Source organism: Protopterus annectens, chromosome 10.part0 (genome assembly GCF_019279795.1).
Source record: "Protopterus annectens isolate FY-2018-M chromosome 10.part0, PAN1.0, whole genome shotgun sequence".
In the NCBI taxonomy this organism is placed as follows: Eukaryota; Metazoa; Chordata; order Ceratodontiformes; family Protopteridae; genus Protopterus; species Protopterus annectens.
Window position 1 is genome coordinate 135,361,396 of NC_056744.1, and position 21,917 is coordinate 135,383,312.

At 37.6% G+C, this 21,917-nt stretch overlaps 1 protein-coding gene across 1 annotated transcript in view; it reads left to right on the forward strand.

The window, feature by feature from the left end:
- Window positions 1-21,917, forward strand: part of LOC122813005 (beta-2-glycoprotein 1-like) — a 202,606-nt gene that overhangs the window by 46,566 nt on the left and 134,123 nt on the right. Inside the window, exon 3 of the mRNA XM_044085106.1 lies at window positions 16,716-16,812. Coding sequence (XP_043941041.1) covers window positions 16,716-16,812 — 97 coding nt within the window. The remainder of the gene's footprint in view (window positions 1-16,715; window positions 16,813-21,917) is intronic.

The following is a 21,917-nucleotide window of genomic DNA, read 5'->3' on the forward strand; positions in this document are numbered from 1 at the left end:
AAAGCCTTACTGATTATATAAGGATCCCCTATCTCACAGATATCTTTTTAGCAATCTTAGAGCATATCCAGAGGTGATTACCTTAACCAAATTGCTTCTCCTAAGTTCATTACAGCTGCTGCTTACCCTCTAATAGAATGGGCAGAGCTTTGGATAAGATTTATTCTTCTTCTACCGTTGCATTTAGATTTGTCAGTTGCTAAGCTCATATGTCTAGAGTTCTCCTGGCTTCTTTTGAGAATAGGCAGAAGTTAGGTGCTGACCTTCCTACCTCAAAGTTTAAGGCCTCTGCGTCTTCTGTTCCTCAGGTCACCAAGCATACCTCAAAATTTACATATATTGCAGTTGATATAGTGTCCAGAGCAGCTGGTACGGGTTTTATCCTGAGACATTCTACCTGGTTACATTCTCAAAATTCACCTGATTCTATTTGGTCAGACATTTTTAATCTATTCTTCAGATGAGACATTTAACTTAGGCTCCATCTGTCTAAGTTGGTGGTAGTTCAGGTGGATGTAAAAGATCTCATGGCACTTATTGAAAAGAGTAGGGAAGTTCCTCGGGTCTATATCATTTCATTGAAAACTCATTTTCATTGAAGCTTAATTCATTGACACATTCACTGAAAGCTCATTTCACTGAAAACCCATTTCACTGAAACTCATTTCATTGAAAGGTATATGTGGCCTTTTCCCCACTGTTGTGCAATCCTGGAGTTAGTATATAAAGTAAGGGTGGGTGTGGGTGGCACAGCCCCGCACATATTGTAAATATTTTAAAGCATATAGATGGATTCTTACAAGTATAATGAATAAATTCTTCCAGAAGACAACATATAATCAATTTATGGGGGCTGTGCCCCCCACACCCCCCCTTACTTTATATACTAACTCCAGGATCGCACAACAGTGGGGAATAGGCCATATATACCTTTTGACTAAAGGAGTTTCAGTGAAATGGGTTTTTAGTGAAGTGAGCTTTCAGTGAATTGGGTTTTCAGTGAAGTGAGCTTTAATTGAATATGTGTCAATGAATTAAGCTTCAATGAAATGAGTTTTCAATGATATGATATAGACCCAGGTTCCTCAGTACCCTGGCCAATCACCCCCCCCCTAGTTAGTATGAATTACCACTTCTGGTAACCCCTGAAAAAGAGACTGTTGGCCTAGAAGAATTAATTAGGTCAATAAAGTGTAAATAAAATAAATAAATTAATGCCTGTCTGGATAAATATTTACTGTTTAGTCCTTCCCCTGTGGAGGTTCTGAAATGATTTGATGAAAGTGGAGAGTCAATCCAAGGAGTTATCCAAATTTTTCAATCTTCTTCTTGGAATTATTTCAGGCATTTTCCCCCAGTACAAGTTATTTGTTCAGATCACAAGTCTTTCCAGAAAAATTCCAGGAAACAAACTTACAAATGAAAATGGCAGGGTCGATCCAGACAAGAGTCCTATCTCCTAAGCCCAATGTCAACCTACCAAAAAACTATGTCCCCGTTCCCCTTTTTCCTCTCCATCTGCAGAATCATGTGAACTGATTGCAAATTCTTATCATTCACATTCCTCTTTGCCATAATATAATGTCAGATTCTTGGGTACTATTCATCATTCTCAAGGTTACCACTGACAGTGGGAATCCCCTCATTTTTTCAGGGGAGTCTCTTACACCCTTCCAATCAGACCTCTCTCTCTTCCCTCCTACTCCATCGGATGGCAATTCCTAATGTCATTGAACCTGTACCCCTCTCCAGAAGATGACAGGGCTTTTATTGAAGAATGTTTTGGTGCCAAAGACAGGAGGTTCCTGTAGACCCATTCTAGACCTTTCCCTTTTCAAACCTCACATCAAAGTCACAAAATTCAAAATACTTTCCCTTAAGTTGCTATTGCCTGTTATCCCCCCCCCCCCATGCAGCTTCCTAGTAACTTTAGATGTAAAGGGTGCTTATCACCATATCCCAGTCATTAACTGTTTTATGTGATTTTTGCATTTTGTTGTTTCTGAGTCACATTTTCAATTTTAGGTTTTATCCTTTGGACTGTCTAGTGCTCCCAGTGTGTTTAAAAACTGCCTAGCTCCAGTAATTGTCCATTGTAGGTTGCAAGGTATTTACATCTTCCTGTACCTAGTTGATTGCACGATAGTGGCAGAATCCTTCAAGAGTTGTTAAAGGTCCCTCAGTTAGATAATGAACCTTTTTTTAGCCTGGGATTTCTGATAAACAGGGAGAAATCTCTTATCCAAACTCGCAGAATAAAATTTCTAGGCTGTTTTCTGAATCCATCCAAAATCACATTCAGCCCAGGTTTTCATCTTACCTCACAACTGAATACTTGGTCAGTGACAACATATGCCTCAGAGTTTGCTTGCAGAGCTGTATCCAGCAGAATATTTCCTAGGTCTTTGGAACAGACAATGCAGACTGAAACAAAGATATAGCAAATAAATTATATCCCTTTTACATGCTCACAGATCCCTACATCATTGCTGGATTCTGGTCCTTTGTTAGTTGTCACAGACAATACCACAGTTATGTGATGCGTACGTAAACAGATAAGGAGGAAACAGATCTTACCCCATTTGCAGACTATCTGTGTTGGTCTTAAATATAGCACACTAAATATAAGTTATCTCTCTGGGCAACCTAAATTCCATCAGAGCACACAGGTTGAGCAGAACCAGGAGAGACCTTCCCAAAGGGATATTGAACCAAGAGCTTTCTGGACCTGATCCTTCTGTGTGGAACTCTGGAAACAGTTCTGTTTGCCTTCAGCTAAAACAGACAAAGACATTCTGTCTAGGATTCTATGTACACAGGCCTGGAAGATGAATGCATTTTCATTCCCTTGCAAAGACATTTTCAATATTATGTTATAATGTTAGAGATGCTGTTCTATCCTTTTCTCTAATAATCAGAGTTCTTTTAAAGATTCAAAGAGACTCTCTGAGGATTAAAGTTGTGACCCACTTTTGGCCCAGGTACCCATGGTTCTTCTTCATGTTTTGTCCAGGGGAAATTGCCACAAGTTTATTCATTGTATGGACTTAGTCACATAGGATGGGGGTGGTTTCATATGCCTCTAACCCGCAACTTATTCAGTTGGCTGCCTGGATGATACAATTTTAATTGCTTGTAGGCGCATTTACATGAGGACATTTAGCAGGTATAATAGTAGGCTAAGAAACCTGCTATTAGAAATTCATACTTGGGAAAGTGGGAGGGATTTTCTCATTGATGCCACTATAAAAAATAGGAACCATTGCAGACTCAGATGCCTCTGGTTCTTCAATACTTGTGTGAGTTATCTACTGGCCTTTCCTATTCTTCCTTTAAGCTTCACCTGTCAAGTCATTTCTGCTTGTCCTCCCTTCTACTTTACTGACAGTGAAACAGTTTTTGAAAGGGATATTACATATGCATCCACCCCTTAAGCGAGAAGCTCCTTTATGGGATCTTAATTTTGTCTTAGTAAAACTTTAGCTGCCTCCTTTTGCATATGCTCAGGGGCAGACTTGGAAGTCTTTATCTTGGAGAAAAGTCTTGTTCATTTCTCTGACATCTGCCAGATGTGCATCTGAGTTACAAGCCTTTTCAACAATCCTTACCTCATTTGTCACAGGAATAAGGTTTTCTTGAGAACTTCCCCTTTATTTATGCCTAAAGTAGTTTCAGAGTTTTTCTTGAGCCAGACCATTAATCTCCCAGTTTTCTTTCCAGAGTTTAAAAACGGGGATGAATGAATTCTCCATAATTTAGAGGTTCACAGGCAACCCTGATACTGTATTGACAGAACCAAATCCTTCCGAATTGCTATCAGCTATACATTTCCTATGAAGTTAACAAAAATGGATGAACAGTATTTAAACAGACTATTTTGAAATATTTGTCCCAAGCTATTGTCTTTTGTTATTCTCACCATGGATAATCACTTCCAGGCAAAGTCAAGACTCACTCTACTCGGGCTTTGGCTACATTTTGGAAAGGGGTAGACTCTAGAAATGTTCTAGAGGCAGAAACTTGGTCATTAGTTCACACATCGATCAAATATTAAAAGCTGGATTCCTACTCTAGAACTAGAGCAGGCTTTGCTGAGGTTATTCTTCAGGGGATCCTGGATTCTGACCCTCTTTACTCCTCCCAAGCTTTCTAAGCTTTGATATTAATTCCATATAACTCAGGCTACTGCAGCAGTGATCTAATGAAGAACATAGTACAGTTGTGTAAGTAAACCTTCCATTACAGAAGATGTTCAAGTAGATCACTGCTACAGTAGCCACGCCCTCCTTCCAACCAGCATATTCAGATCCAAAACACATTTGTGAACTAAATTAGCAAAGTAATAAATCTGCTTATAGAAATGTAAAAAGCTTAAAACTGGTTCTCAGTCCCAAGAACTGAATAAAATCCATATTGTTCCTCTTCAATCTGAGCTTCAGCTATGGTGATCTCCTCTTAAGCATTCTGATAAATGTTATTCCAAGGAGGCTGAGGTGTGTGATCTTTTTATAGGCTGATCCCTTGATCATCTGATCCCCTGCTTTGAACATTATGACTGTCATCTCAGCTCACTACTCCAAAGTTAATGTCCTTGTCATCCATGTCACTCTGAAGAGCCATGCTTAGCTATGGGACCTCAAGCCTGACAATGCCTCCAGCATTTCTGGTTTGACCTACTTCATGCTTGCAACCTTGCTGCTACCGAGGCTTCTGGTCATAGATGTGACATCAGCTATAGTCTGTCTACAGCTTTTTGAGGCCACTTCAGCAATTAAGGAGTTGAATTCAGTTCACATCCTTGCTGAAGTATTTCCAGAAGTGGAGTTTTAACTCTTCTTGCACATAAGTCATTTCCAGACACAACAATCTGCTTACTTGTTTCTCCAGTTCTTTCTGATGAATCCAGTTAACCATTAAGTAGTGATCAACTGACAGCTCTGTCCCTGCCTTTACAAGTGTCCAGAACATATGGCCTTAAGTGCAATGATTTAACTACAAAGTAATTTACTATATATGTTTATTTTTTAAGATTGCACTTTTTTCTTTTTTTATATTTTTTAAATACCTTTATTGAATTATTATTTGTGACATAGACACACTTACATTTTATATAAAAATAATCAAACTGTATTAACAAGTTAAAATTAACAAACATTATGCTTCATATATATTGCTATATATCATATAACCTAAGCAACATTACATAAATTATTCAATTCCTGCCACTTTTTTTTTAAACAAGAAACATCTTTATTAAACCATCACTTACGACATAAGCAATCATAGATTTATTTAAATGAAAACAAACCACATGGACACAATCCTAGTTGCAAGCATTTTGCATCACAAGCTATGCTGACACACTCCCAGTTGCAAACATTATACAACACTTATTATCTACCGAATTGTTTTCAGTCAAACATTACATGGCTCATTTAAGTCCTGCCTTCTTTTAAACCTCATTCTTCCCCTGTATGTATTGTTCCCAAAATTCCCATTTTTTCCTATGTAGTTTGCTCCTTCCTTTTTCTAAAGATCCCAATTCCAGTTGTTTTATCTCTGTTACTTTAGCCAAGTACTAACTTGTATTGGTTACACTTATAAGTCTGGTTGCATTCAAGGATGGTGTTGTTATTGACAAGCTACAATGCATACAGAAATCTAATGAGACTTGCTAGCTACTCCCCCAATTACACCCTTTCAGTTAGCTCTGTCATCTGTCAGTAGGACTTCAGAGTAAGTAGGCCTCACGTTCCCAAATACCGTCCCCACAATCTGCAAGAAAGGAGAGTATCAGACGCAGCGTTTTAGTGTTGGCAAGGTTGAGTTGCAAAAGAAATGGAAGTGAGCAATAGAATACAGCTAGAATCTGCCTAGTTCAAAATACTCTTCAGCCTGCTTGACTCAGACATGTCAAAGGAACATATAATAGCAATAGTCTTTTCTCTGAAGGCACAAACATACATGTAGAAATGGCTGGAGGAAGAGCGTAGGAAAGGATTTGGAAAAGATGACCAAATGGACAGAAAGGTGGCAATTGAAACAAAGAAGAGCACTTGGGTTACAATAACACTGGTGAGATATATGCATCAGTTCTTTGTTTCTGAGACTGATGGTAACAACAAACCAGAAGAAGGCTATTGTGGTGTTGGTCATTCTTGGACTAGACTACAAGGAGCACAGTGAGAAATGACAGTGGCAGCAGCAAACAGAATGATGGAGTTTATCCTCAGGTGGAAGAATTACAGAAGCCAAGAGATAATGCTTCTGCTCTCCAATACCCTAGTGAGACCACACCTTGAGTATTGTGTTGAGTTCCGGAGGCTATACAAGAAAAGGAGCATTGCGTTGCTATAATGGATCTAAAATGAAACCACCAGAAAGATCTGAGAGATCAGAAATATGAGTGGATACTAAGGAACTGGCGCTGTTCTCAAGTGAGACCACAACAGGCAGGGAGAATATGACATTTTTGTAGAAGATTATGCCAGAGAAGAAAGAGGAGACAGAGGCAGAATAATGTAGAAACAAATTTTCACAAAGCTTAACAAAAGGTGCTGTATGGCTGTAGAATGGATTACCAGAATGGGTGGTATAGACGAAATACACAGAAGTATTGAAGAGGGCATGGGACAGATAAAAAAAAAGAGAAAGGGGAAGGGTGGGGATGGACAAGAAGCAAAAATGTTAACTATACTTAAAGCAAAGACTAAAGAGGCTTTTTGTCTCCTTCTGCCATTAAGCAACTGGAAAGTAATATAATAGAATGGAATGGAACTTAATGAAATGTAATGTAGTGTAATGTAATGCAATGTAATACCAAATTTATAATGTAGCACAATGTAAAAATCATAGTGTAATGTAATGCAATGCAACGCCAGACTATAACATAATGTAATGTGATGTAATGTAATGTAATAATACATAGTGTAATGTAATACAATGTAATAGTATAACACAATGTAAAGTGATGTACTAAAACAATGTAAAATAATGTAATAAAACAATGCAATGTAATATAATACAGTATAATATAATGCTATGGAATCCTATAACAATGAATGTGAAGTAATAAAACATAGTGCGCTATAAAGAAATGCAAAGTATAGTGCAATGTAACGTGCCATGATATAGTATAATGAAATACATTGTAATGTGATGTAATACTCTGTGTTTCTTGTTAGATGTGTCAGGCTCAGGTTGTCATATTTTAACATATTATGAAGCAGTAAACTGACAGACATTCTTGGCTGGGATAGTTTTAGAAACAGCCTAAAATATTATGAAAATTCACAAATTCAGTAGCTTCAAGCCTGAAAATCTGTTTCAGTCTAAAGCAGTTAGACATTAAGCTTTCAGCACTTATTGACACCCAAGAACACTGCATTGATGGGGCCAGACAATATCCCAGGATGCCATCTAAGTAACAGGAAACATGGCATATCTGGCCCTCTGGAACTGCTATTTAACCATAGCCTCCAAGGAGACTTCATGCCTAACAAATGGAGAACAGAAAGAGTTGTCCCTCTACACAAAGGTGGGCCATCTGCAGACCTTGTAAACTGTAGACTCATAAGTCTCACTACTGACATATGCAAACTCATGGAAAGAATTATCATGGAAATGACCAACAATAACATAGGAAATCTCCAGACACTAGACCAACCCAATTTGGCTTTGTTTAGGACAGGTCAAGCAGTGGATGAGAGAGAAAAATGTTTCACACTGCCTACCTTCACCTGGCCAAGACATTTGACACAATGCCCCGCTCTGGCATTGTTGATAAACTCAAAAGGATAAGTATAAACCCTTATGTCACCTGCTGGATAGCCATTTGGCTCACAGACAGGATCCAGGAAGTTAGAAATGGGGAGACCAGTCACAAGCACAGTCCCTCAAGGATTTGTCATAGTACAGTTCCATTTTGGCATTTACTTTTCTGAAGTTAAGGTGAGAGTCAAGGTCCTCTGGCTGAGTAAATTTCTAGATGATTACAAATTAAGAGCAGTCATAGAATGGGCCACCAACACTAATGTTCTCCAGGAAGGGCTGATACAGACAAAAAATCGTGTGTCAAAGCTGTGGACTAAAACTAAATGCCAAGAAATGCATAACAGTATCCTTTAGGAAATCATCCACCCATGGTAGCTATCAAATTAACAACACACCACTAAAAGTTAACCTAGTAGTCAGGGACTTGTGGACATATGTAGACAGCAATCCAGCCTTTGACCATCACATGTCTACAATAGTGAAGAAATCATTCTATGTTGTATAACATATAAACAAACATATGGCATCTAAGTCCAAGGAGGTCATTGTTCCACTATATTCAGCATTCATTAGATCTATCATTGAGTACAATGCCACTTTTGTATGTACCTAACCAGGCACATCGAACAATTGGAACATTCACTGAAGTCTCTCATTAAAAGAATACAGGGTTTAAGTAATGTGTCCTCTGCAGACCACTTAGGTTCATAGCCCTATCCCTGTATTCTGTCTCCTAAAGGCTGTTGAGGGGAAGTCTATGCCTGGCTTACAAGGTATTGTCAGACCCCCACCCTGATGGTCCTCCTGTAAATCTGCAAAACAAAGTGCACCAGAATTACCTGTTCTAAAGAATTAAACCTGCCTGTGATTTAAATGTGACCTGCTAGAGGGTTCTTCCTTAACCTAATTCAAGTGTAACTTGCACAATTAGTTGGGGAATGGGAAATCCATCCCTGTTTTGGCATTTATGCCTCAAATGGATGCAGAGAGCCTGTAAATGGTTCATCTCCCAGGTGCCTACTTGTAAATGTTTCATTTTTGAAGCCCCTGCTTACACTTAGCAAGGGTACCAGATTTTTGGTCCATGGTTAGGCTTAAAAAGGCTCTACTAGTCATTAGCCTAATACATACCTATGAACCTACAAACCTGTGAATACTTTTGGCAATAACAATCATCATTTCTTCGTATTTGCCTGTTCAGTTTTAAGTATCATGAGGACTTTTTAATCTAGTATTTATTTCATATGTATAAAACAAGTTTCTGTTCTCATGCCCTTGCCATCTGAGTTATTGTTGAAGGCACCACTCTTCTCTTTAGTCACTGCCCTTTAGTGCTAAATGTACGCCCCTTAGAAGCATGAATTAAAGATAAGAAGGATGAGAAGGAGTACGTCATCTTCTGTATCATTTAAGTGGTACTTCTACCTACCTTAGGAACATGGCATGTTATATTTTACATCTCCCATATGCAGCATTATCCACTTCTTGACCGGCAGACTGCTCCTCAGCAGTTTGCAACATACATATCCCCCTCCAAATATGCTGTTGCTGGTAATTAACCACTCAAGTTGCACTACCCAACTAACCTTTTTTTCCCAGGGCTTACAAACTTAACCCAGGTTATCAACAATATATTTATCAACAAATCATTTTTTGCCAACTAGAAACACAGCACTATTTAAACAATGATGCCATCCAACAGGAACTTGTAGAGTTTATCATATATCCTCTGATTCTTTAGTATACAATACATTACTCAAGACATTTTTGGCATGTAATCTCAGTGTCAATGTTTCTGACCATTCTTGCTTTCTAAGGATATTGTCTGGTAGTCCTGGTAGCCCTCAGCATTATAAACAATGCCCCCATTTGCTGTCATCACCAAACAGATTATCAGCTAACTTACTGCAGTAGCATAGCCCTAACACACTGAATCTAGAAATTCTCAACTATCCACTTCCTTTGCTGTACTGAGTTCTCCTTCCACCTCCACACTTTGCATTCTTTTGCGCTATCAGCCAGTTATCCATGTTGCTGTCTTTATTCAAATTCACTATCTTTCCAGCCACAGCAACATCCAAAGACACTGATCCAAAGTGTCTAGCCATATTTTAACTGCAATTTCCCCACATAATTTATCTGACAAATTTCCCAGTAGAGCCTAAATTACTGTATCACACTGTTTTCACTGGGGTATTTTTAAGCAGTTTATGTAAGATGCAATGCACACCATTGACAACAGCAAATAATGGAATACTGAGACATAAGGGACATGAGAAGAATGATTAAAATGAGTACAACTGTTCGGAAGCAAGAAAATGCCTCAGAGCAATCGTTTCTCTTAAATGCAGATTCAGCAAGTATGAAGTAGGCTGAATCTTTATTAGCAATTCCGCACTGCTGAATTTATAACTCTTAAAGTAGCATATTGACTTATCTCCTTCATCACACAAAATAGCAAGAGTCAGTCACATGGTCACGGGATAATTCACTTCACCCACCCATGTGGCACAGAGGGATAAGGCCCTGACTGTTACCCAGATGACCTGTATTGGAGTATTGGCATGAGCACTGTAACAGGTGGGCTAGTGAGGATGAGAATGAGCAGCCACAATTGGCTTGCCCATCGGGGGGGGGGGGGCATATGGGCTTGGCTTTCTGCATGAATGACAAGCAGAGATCTTGGTAGTATAAACACCAAGAACAAACCTATCCTACACACTCAGACAATACAATGTGGATGCATGAAGAAAGACATCATGAAGCATGTATGCTTCCATGGAGGTTGAGCAACTATGATGAGGATGGGCCAGGGTGCATTGTAATGGATGGGGACTGCATAACCCCCCCCCCCCACTGAACCAGAGTCTGTCACTCTCATGAGGAGCAAAATTGAACCAATCGGGTGTAGGTGGAGAAGCCACTGGACTGATCAAGTGGATGGGCAAAAAACAATAAAAGAAAGGTTACTCACATTTTTACTATAGTAGCTGGGATAGAGTCATTATAAAGGGCTAGCCACTCATGCTGTAAGTGATGTCCACTGTTGATGTAACACCCCAGTTCCATGTACGAAATAGGAAAAAGGGTGACGAAGCTGATGCCAATATACATTATATGTTAACACATTGCCTGACTATGTCAGTATTTCTATATTTATTTATTTATTTATTTTTATAGACTCATAGTTACATAGTTAAGTACTAGGCTAGCTGCCCTTGTGGTCCATTTATGCCTAGTCAATTTCCTTTTTGTGCTCGGATTAACATATCCCATTTGGATAGAGACTGTCCTTACCCATCCCATGACTGATAATTATATATTACCCCTAATGAGAATAACTGCGATCATTCCATAGATAATTTGAGGAGACCCATGTATGGGATAAAGCATTCAGGAGCTGCCTCTGTCCATCACTAGTACGCTCACAGTCCTGTAGTAAATTTTCTGTTTCCTATCCATAAATCCAAGTAGTGCTTCAATATGGACAGAGATGAACACTGTTTTGTGTGGATGGGGAGTCTGTTCCAGGGCAGTGGTATCCTCTGGAAGATATATCTGTCCCTCCAAATTATTCTGTTGAAGTTGCAGAAGAGGTTTAAATCCCTGGCTGAGAATTTCTGATGCCATTTGACTTGTTGATGTGCAGAAAATCCATCAGCAATGGGTTGGAAGATGTCATACACAGTTAATCTCTTAACAGTCTGTAGGATACCAAATATAGTGACAGGGCTTTGAGTCAGTCCATGTAGGACATATTGTTTAGGCCTTGTATCCTTTTAGTAAGGTATCTCTGTGAGTGTTTATATTTTATTTATTTATATTTGTTGAACAAGAAGATCTATCTAGGCCTCACCCATTTTCAGTGGACAGCCAGAAAAAAAAGCTCCAAAAAGCTAGAATGCCACATAAAAAGTAGTGGCTATACAGTATATATCAAAAATAGGTTTAATATGGGAGTACATCAAAAACAGTGTATTGGTCTCAGAATTTAAATTTAGATCAGCTTGCAGCTGCACTGTAGACCTTTGTGTGTTACTCAAAAAACTATCACTTTTAAAACAAATAGTATATTGTGTTGTAGGCCACAGACAGAAGATAATTGAACTTTAATAGTTAGAGCAGATGTAGATGTACTATAAATGCTTCATAGTGGGATATTTCAACTATGAATAACAGCAAAGTAACCACATATATAAGTTGAAAAGTAACTCCATGTGATGCCCATGCACTGGCCCAGTAATCAAGCAGCCTCAATCCTCATCACTAGCACCAGTGAGGGGTGTCCACATTGGAAGGATAACAAGTACACACACACACAACAAAGTAAAATTTCCCTTAAGAGCACACAGAGATCACAGTCAGTCTGGGGCTAGTTTCTCCCTTTCTCTCCAGGTCCCCAATAAGACTCCCCACTGGCACAGCTATAGGGTAGAGATCTCAGCTGAATATTCAAGCCAAAATCTCCAGCACTCTCTCTGACCAACCAGTGCTTCGTGTCCCTGCTCAAGTAGCTGACACACATACACTTTGAGATATGAATTATATACAAACGCACAGACTCTCCAGGGAAGGCTGGCATGGGTTCTCCAGCTATGACCTCTTCTGCCCAGACTTTAAGGTAGTACTGACTGCCACCAACCACCTTTATCAGCTACTATATTCTACTGTGCAATGTTATTATTATCCAATTGGTAAGTGTGACTAAGACTTGAAGGTTATTTAGGAGTGGCCTATGCAGTGTCACCGAATACATGCAAGTACTCTTAAGAGCTTAATATCTCTACACACAAACCAACCACAATTAAAAGGTTTAAAATATTTAATAATAAATAATAAAAACACAAGACACTACTCGTCAGTTCAGCAGTGATAATAGAGAGTTCAGAAATCACAGGAAAATACGTTCAAACAATATTGTAGGATAGTCTCACATAAATATAGCAAACACCTAGACAAATCTGGTTATATTCCTATCTATCTGTATGAGAAACTATGTTCTAAATAACTTTATTTACAAAGCAAGGCAAGTGCTGGTGAGTTGTTGTCAGCTTCAGAACAAAATAAAAAATGCTATCCTTACTTTCTGAGATGGCCCTTAAATTGATAATACACATTACTGCGGAGTCATTTCAGATTACATCATTTTTATTGCTTCTACTAGTTTCCAGGCTAACAGAACTCAAAATTTAACATTTTTATTTGATCTGCACCTGCCAGGAAGCTACATAAATAAAAGACACTTTACATGTGAAATCTAGTAATTATCTGTGTCTTAAGACAATAGAAAGAATTTCTAGCTGCAGATATCCTGTCTCTGAGCTTGAGATCACCCAAAGTCATAAAATCCTTTACTTATCAGCTTTCTTCCAGCAGGGTGCACTGTGGTTACATTTTTGAAGCTCAACACATAACACAGTTTTCGTACATTTATTACACAAGCCTATGGATCATATTAATATTTACAAGGACATAGAATTATTTACAAAATTCTATCTAGCTTGGCTGGCTGCCTCTCAGTTTATTATACTTCAAGTAGAACATCTAGAGTTTCTGAAATTCTTAATGAACAGATATATTTATAGTTGCTTTTTTTCACAAGTTCACTTAGAATTGAGAAAGACTAATTGTCATGTGGATTTACAATGACTGCAATGCAGTGGAAATTAATGCATAAGACTGGGTAACAGAGATGAAATGAGATTAAAATGAGAGAGAGAGAGAGAGAGAGACAGAGAGGGAGATGTCTCTGCTAATTAATCCAAGGGGTTCTGCTAAGAAATCAACAAACTGGTTGGAAGAGATGAAGAGTCATACAGCTGCCCTTATCTTAGATGGAGCGTATGCCATATAACCAATGTGTACTGCAAAAGAGGCTATGCATTACCTTTGCCCCAACAGCTCTACACCAAATTTCTTGAAACAGATCCAAAGGTTTCCAGAAGTATCAACTTCAAAGTTGAATAAATGGTTTTGAGAAAAACAAGTCTATGACCAAGAAAGTTGCGACAGGATATGTCTAAAATGTCTATATACCTGTGACAAATTCCTAGTTGAGACATTGTAACACATTACTATAATCTCCCTGAGCAATTGCTCTTTTGCAAAGAGTTGGAAAACTGCAGCATTTTCCAGTTTATAAGAAAGGTCTGCAGACAGCAGGTAATACACTTCCTCTTTTCTTCACTCAGCAAGGTATTAAATAAAATGGTGGCAGTGCAGGTTAGGGGGCAGCTGCGTTAGTTCCCTTTATTAAGTGAGATATGGCAATTCTTCAATGTTTTCTCTAACACATATCTGTTGTGTGACTTCTCTGCCAGATTTAGCGACATCATTATTTATGTATACCTTGTACATTTATGTATCTCTGATGTATCTAGCTACTGGCATCTATGTCTATGAGTGTATCTGTAATTGTCTCCTGACCCAAGTTGTGACAGAAAAGAGTCTCAGGGCCAGCTCATACACCTGGCAAACAAACTCAGATATATAAATAAATAAATTTAGAGGTGAACATAGCAACTGTACAACCTTGGTGTCTTTAATAGACACCACTCTTATACTTATGCATAGGGATGGTTTGACTGGGACTGTCTTTCAGGACCTGACAAAGACCTTTGATTCCCTAAAGCATGATAAACTCACTTCTAGCCTAGTAATTTGACTCATATGAGTTAAACTGCCTTACAAAGTACCTGAATAATGCATACTTTAAGGCTAGAGTGAAAAAGTCACAATCCAATTCATAGCCATTAAAAAGGGAGTCCTACAAGGCTTGATGATATGATTCTAGCAATGTCATTTAGTCACCACAGCAGACCACCAGTCCACAGATTGATTAGCCAGCCCAGCACCCAACCTTCACAGAAGTCAAGCGCGTGCACACGCACACACACACACACACACACACACACACACACACACACACACACACACACACACTTACCTGTATGTCTTTAAAACATGATTCTATGGGTCTCAAATTCAGATAAGTGAAATTGCCTCTAACCAGTAACCTAACTCAAGTATTCCAAGGGTTGCCTCAACTAGGCATCAAAGCCAATTTGCAGAAAACCAAAACAGTGCTGTTGGGAAGACATAAAATGATTAATGCCATATAATGCTCTTTGGACATAACAAACTCTGACAGAATGTAGCAGGAATCAGTACAGAACTACAAGTACCTGACATATAGTTAGACTGTACATTAACTTGCATCATGCTGTTACTACGACCCATGCACCACTTGCCATAAAATTGCAAGCGTCTTAATTAGGAAGGCAGAACATCATTATGCTTGAGAATACTAACACATACAGTGTGATGTGCCTTACTGTTTAAATTAGTAAAAACAGTAAACAATGTATCATGCAGACAGCGAAAAAAACATTAATATGTTATATCCGGTACCCCTACAAGAATTATTTTTCCACATTAGTAGAAGTAGGTTGGTCCCCTATTAAAATGGGAGTAAACTACACATCAGCACTGTAATATACAGCTGATTAACTGTGATTACTGTCGGTCTTCAGAAGAGCAACTGAGATTTAAATTATACCCAAAACACTCACATCTAACATGGTAACAGCAAGACACATTTGACAAAGCATTTCACTCACTGCTATACTGTGTTCAGCTTTCTCCCATAAAGAATCTCAAATTTGGAATTCTCTTCCAAATGAAACCTTAACCACTATAACATCATTAATAAAGGTTTAAAACTTTTATGTTTTCTGTAGTTTCTTTTAAATTTATGGATGATGTTGCAAAACATAGTTCAACCACAAAATAAATAAAGGTAAATTATTTTCCAAGGACTCTGTGATCAAGGTGGTATGTGCTATTACTAACAGAGATATTCATTGTAAATTGACATTTTTTAAGTTTTACACAATGCTGTTTATTGTCTTAATGTATGCCAGTTCATTGTAACTAGGTAATGACTGAAAACAACCCTAGTGGTTCTGTTCACCAACCTGTCAAATTAAAACAAATAAAAATCAAGACTATATGCAGTAACAAAAAAAAATCAAAAAGAACAGTGGAATAGACATGCATTGTTGCATCAGAGCAAGACGTTGTCTGGTTCATTTTTCAGATGAGGTGCCTTCTTTGTGCAGTCTCCATTTCCCCCAACATCATTGTGGATATTTCCCAGGTCATATTGTATTATGCCATCTCCCAACATTCACAAAATTGTTATTAGATATTCATGTAGTGTGTGTGAATGACTGAAGATGTGCATTGCATCCTGGAATAGACCAGTACACTCTCAATAATATTTTCTTGTGCATTGACCCACTGGCTGCTGGGAAAGGCTGTGGCATGCATTGATGCACTAGCTACAGGGATAGGCTTTGGCATGCACTGATGCAGTGGCTGCCGGGATAGGCTTTGGCATGCACTGACCCACTGGCTGTTGGGATAGGCTGTGGCATGCATTGACACACTGGCTGCTGGGATAGGCTGTGGCATACATTGATCCACTGGCTGCTGGGTTAGGCTGTGGCATGCATTGATCCACTGGCTGCTGGGATAGGTTCTGGCATGCACTGATGCACTGGCTGCTGGAATAGGCTGTGGCATGCACTGATGCACTGGCTGCTGGGATAGGCTCTGGCATATATGCAACACTGTAAAGGATACATCAGGTTATCAGAAAACAGATGTAGCTACAGAATGTGACTATGTAGAGTCAGGGAAGGGGTACATCATGAAGTAGATGACTGACAAAAGGAGAAAGGAAGTAAATGACAAGAATTTAATGTGGCAATGAAACCATATTAAACTAGCTAATACATAAGAAAATGACATATAATTCATTAGTGTAATATAAAGTGCATAAGATTAATTATACTCTGAAGATAAGTTTTTAAAATATTGCGGCAGCATCTTCAATCTTTTATGAAAAGCAGTAACATTTTGTATCACATTTAAACCAGTGAGAAGTTGCGCATTCCCAGGACAGCTGATGAATGGACAAATTACTGTCAAAGACTTGAACTTTCAAAGCACCATAAACTTCACTTGCAACTCTGGGTAAGAAATCTTTCTATTTAAATAATGCTGTAATTAAACTTTTCTTTTATATACCTTGTTCTGTGATATAGACATGCTATGTCAAAGAAGAGAAACAAGGTATGGACATAGCCCTTGCATTTATTTCTTATATTTTGTGCCATTTAATTTTATTTATATTTGTTAGTAAGGGTAGCACACTGTGAAGCCAATTTTCAGCAGAGGCCCAGGGAGAAATGCTCCAGATGCATGTCTTTATAATGTGGGAGGAAACCGGAGCACTTGGAGGAAACCCACAAGAATACAGAGAGGGCATGCAGACTCTGCACAGAAGGCACTCCAGCCGAGAATTGAATCAGAGAACTTCTTGCTGTGAGGTGACAACGCTACCACTGCACCACTGCATCGTCCATATGATCCACATAGATCGTTTTAGCCTTAGTCCAGGAACCAAAGGTCACACAGTTAGACAAAGGAAGGATGGGGGAATCAAATCCTGGACCCCCAGGAAGTGGTTCTTTAACATTTCCTAGCCTTAATCCTCCTTATTGCCACGGACATTTCAAGGATTGTTCTCTAGCCAGAAGTCTCTTAGGTGCCTACAGTCTCATATTTGACCTTCTGCAACTTCTAATTATCTTCTATGCAAGGATAGGGACTGTTCAGCACACCATCACTTATTTATTTATTTACATTTATTTACTTCATTGTATAACTGGGTTGCCCCTGCTGTACAGTTTCTATTGCAAAGGGATATAAGAGAAAAGACCCAATGAGTCTTATGGCTTAATCATTTAAATACAATTAACTTCACAGATGACACTGTCAAGCTTATTACCTGCTGGCTTTCAAGATGCTTAATTATACTGACTCCATACTGATTTTTCTACTTCCTGTTTATATGTCAAGATTATTTTTGAAGAAAGTTAATTCCCAACGTCCTCTTATTATAAAGCGTGTTGTATTCTTTAATCTTGGAAGACATTTGCAATGATTTTCTCATCTTTTTTACATAATTGAGAATTATTTTTAGTATTGTGTTCCCCAATTTGTTATTAACTTCCCCTATGATATATTCCAGGCATAGATTTTCAAATAGCCTGGTCACACATAGTCTAATAAAGACCAAACAGACTTCACAGCAAAGTAATCTGTGACAATAAGGACAGTTTTTAAGTCTTTCTGTATATCTAAATTTTCCATCCCTGTGATTTTTCCAGGAATGAACCATTGCACCTTTTCAAATAATCTCAGATGGCTTGTTTGTAAAATATAGTATTGTTTTTAATAAATAGTTGGATTAGTGCAATTAAAATGGTTCAGTGACCTCTCTGAAGTGACTAGATATGCCTCTTAGAATTAGCTGGGCTGAAACGTGTGCCCTCCTGGCTTTAGTAAATACATGCTGTTGAAAGTTTAAGTTGATATCTACCATTATTCTTAGGTTTTTAGTGACACTATCAATTTGATTATATGGCCATTCATTTTATAACCATAATATACATTTACAGATGTTAAAGATAAGGTAAATTTTAATGAACAAAAAGCAGGAACCACCAGCAGGTCGGAATACAAACTTTTAAACAAAACAAAAACTTGTTGTAATGCACAAACTGAAATGGCCTGTAAAACAACAGCATAATAGTTTATTACAATTGCTAAACGCTTTCATTCCACTTCAAACAACTTTATTAGAACAATAAATTAACAAAATCATCAGCTTTAAAAATACAAATATCAAAGTCACATGTTAAAAAATGCTCCAATAGTACAACTGCTCAAATTAAACAATTAAATAATCAAGCATTATAATATTTTAATCTCAAGACTGTGTTAACACAGCAAGAATGATTGAGTCCAGGAAAACTAGTGGAGTCTATAATCTTAACTGCCATTCTAGTTCACATTTCTCTAAGTGTTCTTCTATAACAACACCCTGCAGACCTATGTGAACATCATCTATCAACAAGAAACCAAAACTATGTGTATTTTTCTTTTTCAATATGTTTGCAAATTCATTAGTGAATTTATGCTTAGGAATATTGGACAAATGTTTGTAAATATGTTCCTTCAGTCTTCTGTATATTTTTCTAACATAAAATGCTGGACACAGCCTGCACTAAACTAGATAGACTACCATCCTAGAATTACAAGAATATCTTCCTTTTAATTTATATATTACCTCTCTGACTTGAAAAAAATCTTTTACTAAAATATAAGCAGATTGGGGACAGCATCCATACTTACCCATGCACTTATTAATCTTATAATCATTGTACATAATTACTATTATTCTTTAAAACTTTCTTATGAGATCTTGCTTCCTATACACTATACAGGGTTTTCACCCATTGTATCCAATAATACATTGTCACATGAAAACAGAGACCAGTTCTTACACAGGACATTCCGGTAGTCCCACTATATGTAGTGAATGCGGTGACAAAAAATGTACTGTTTCTACTAAGATTATTCAACTTATTAGTACCAAGTGAGTTACTTGCAACTCCCAAATCTGAATGGTCTGTGCTCATGCTGGAATCAATAATCAGCACATAAACAACGCTCCTCCTCCTCTTAGCTAAAACTTCATTCTTAATTTCATTAGAAATTCAACCAGATACTCTCTTTTATAAAACGTTTTAGCTAGGGTATCATATTCTTCTCGTAACACATCAAAATCAGAAGCCATTCTTATCGACCACAATAGGTGGCCTTTCACAACTGCCTTCATTTGATGTTTGGGGTGCATACTCTTAAAATTTAAAAAAGTATTAGAAAAGGTCAGTTTTCAATGTAAACCAGATCAGTACTTCTTAGTCATATAATCCTTTCATAAATCAACAACCAAATATAACATTTTGTCATTATCACAACTATGTAAATTTCAAAAAAAAAATCAACTATACTGTTAATATACTCTATACATTCACATAATCTAGTGGAAGAATCATTTCATAAAATAAATATATCATCCAGAAATCTTATATAAAGAGACCAGGACTCATTGAATTCACTATTTATGATATAATTACTTTTCCAGAAATTCATTACAAAATTAATGAAAATAAGGGCATACACTACCCCGTCACTTAGGTTGTTTGTTTAAATAGTTGTCCCTCGAATAATGCAAAATTATTTTTTAAAACTAATTCCATCAAACAGATGATTACATTAATATTTTTCAGCTGACAACTTAGTACAACTGTAAACAATTGTACTAAGTTGTCAACTAACAAAATAGGGACAACTACACATCAAGTGATTAATATTTTAAGGAGAATAAGTAGACCTTTTTGAATTTTCACTGAGAAATATTTTCTTAAGGTAGAAAGTGAAGATATGTACTGGAATGATGCTCATGAAGGCCTTATCACTTGTTTTGAGCATGGTTTGAGGTATTTGCAGCAAAGCTTATCCAGCTGATCTTGGCTCCTTTATAGGAATGTACTAAATGAGGAAGTATGTCAGATGAGGAGGGTAATTTTTGAGCAGAATTCTCTTGATGAAAGTCAGCAGGTGTTTAACTAAGTTTATTGTTCAGAATGATTATTGTTATATGAACTGTACCCAGCTACAATTCTTACCAACATTAAAGTTGCTGTTGAGCTTGTCTTTCATATGTTATCACTCTATGGTAAGCTAAATGTTTTGGGTTTCTAGTATTGAGATGAGAATGCACCCCATCAATAAGTCAGGGAGCGATTTGTTTTCATGAGATTAGTATTGTTTCAGTCTTTCATATTTGCCAACAATGTCCTTCTCAACACTAACAATGTACCCAGAATTGCTGAAGGATAGTTCTTCAGATCATTAACTTTGCTAACAGTACAGCTCAGTATAATAACCTTGGTAACAGTACAGCTCAGTATAATAACCTTGGTAACATTACAGCTCAGTATAATAACCTTGGTAAGACTACAGCTCAGTATAATAACCTTGGTAACAGTACAGCTCAGTATAATAACCTTGGTAACATTACAGCTCAGTATAATAACCTTGGTAAGACTACAGCTCAGTATAATAACCTTGGTAACAGTACAGCTCAGTATAATAACCTTGGTAAGATTACAGCTCAGTATAATAACCTTGGTAACAGTACAGCTCAGTATAATAACCTTGGTAACAGTACAGCTCAGTATAATAACCTTGGTAACAGTACAGCTCAGTATAATAACCTTGGTAACAGTACAGCTCAGTATAATAACCTTGGTAACAGTACAGCTCAGTATAATAACCTTGGTAACAGTACAGCTCAGTCCTTGGCAACACTACAGCTCAGTATAATAACCTTGGTAACAGCGCAGCTCAGTCATTAGTAACACTACAGCTCAGTATAATAACCTTGATAACAGTACAGCTCAGTCCTTGGTAACACTACAGCTCAGTATAATAACCTTGGTAACAGTACAGCTCAGTCCTTGGCAACACTACAGCTCAGTATAATAACCTTGGTAACAGCGCAGCTCAGTCATTAGTAACACTACAGCTCAGTATAATAACCTTGATAACAGTACAGCTCAGTCCTTGGTAACACTACAGCTCAGTATAATAACCTTGGTAACAGCACAGCTCAGTCATTAGTAACACTACAGCTCAGTATAATAACCTTGATAACAGTACTGCCTGTGCTGCCTTCAGAAGTTTAAAAACATTAAAAAGCCCTCTTATAACTCATGTTGGATTGTGTGTCTCTCTGCCTTTTCATTTGTGCAAGTTTGCATTTATTATAGTACATATGCAGTCAGCACTTTACATAGACATCTGTTGCAAACAGAATAATCAATTATTATAAGCAAAAATCATAACTGTAAAATTGTAATGATTCTCATTAAACACACACACACACAAAAAACTGTGGCTTAAAATAAAATAATGCTACAATAAAACAACAAACAACAATATCCCACAATGTCATCTCATGTCAGAAAAGACAAGGTGAGTGAACTATGCCAGGGAGGACACAAGGGGAAATTACTATCCTCGCCCCACTGAAACCAGTATCAGAATTTAAAAAAGAAACTTCTAAGCTGCACTCAATAAACAGTTTCAGCTGAACATTCAAGTAATATCCTCCTTGATATATATCCATAAATTGGCATAAACCCCCTTTTTCTCATTCTAAA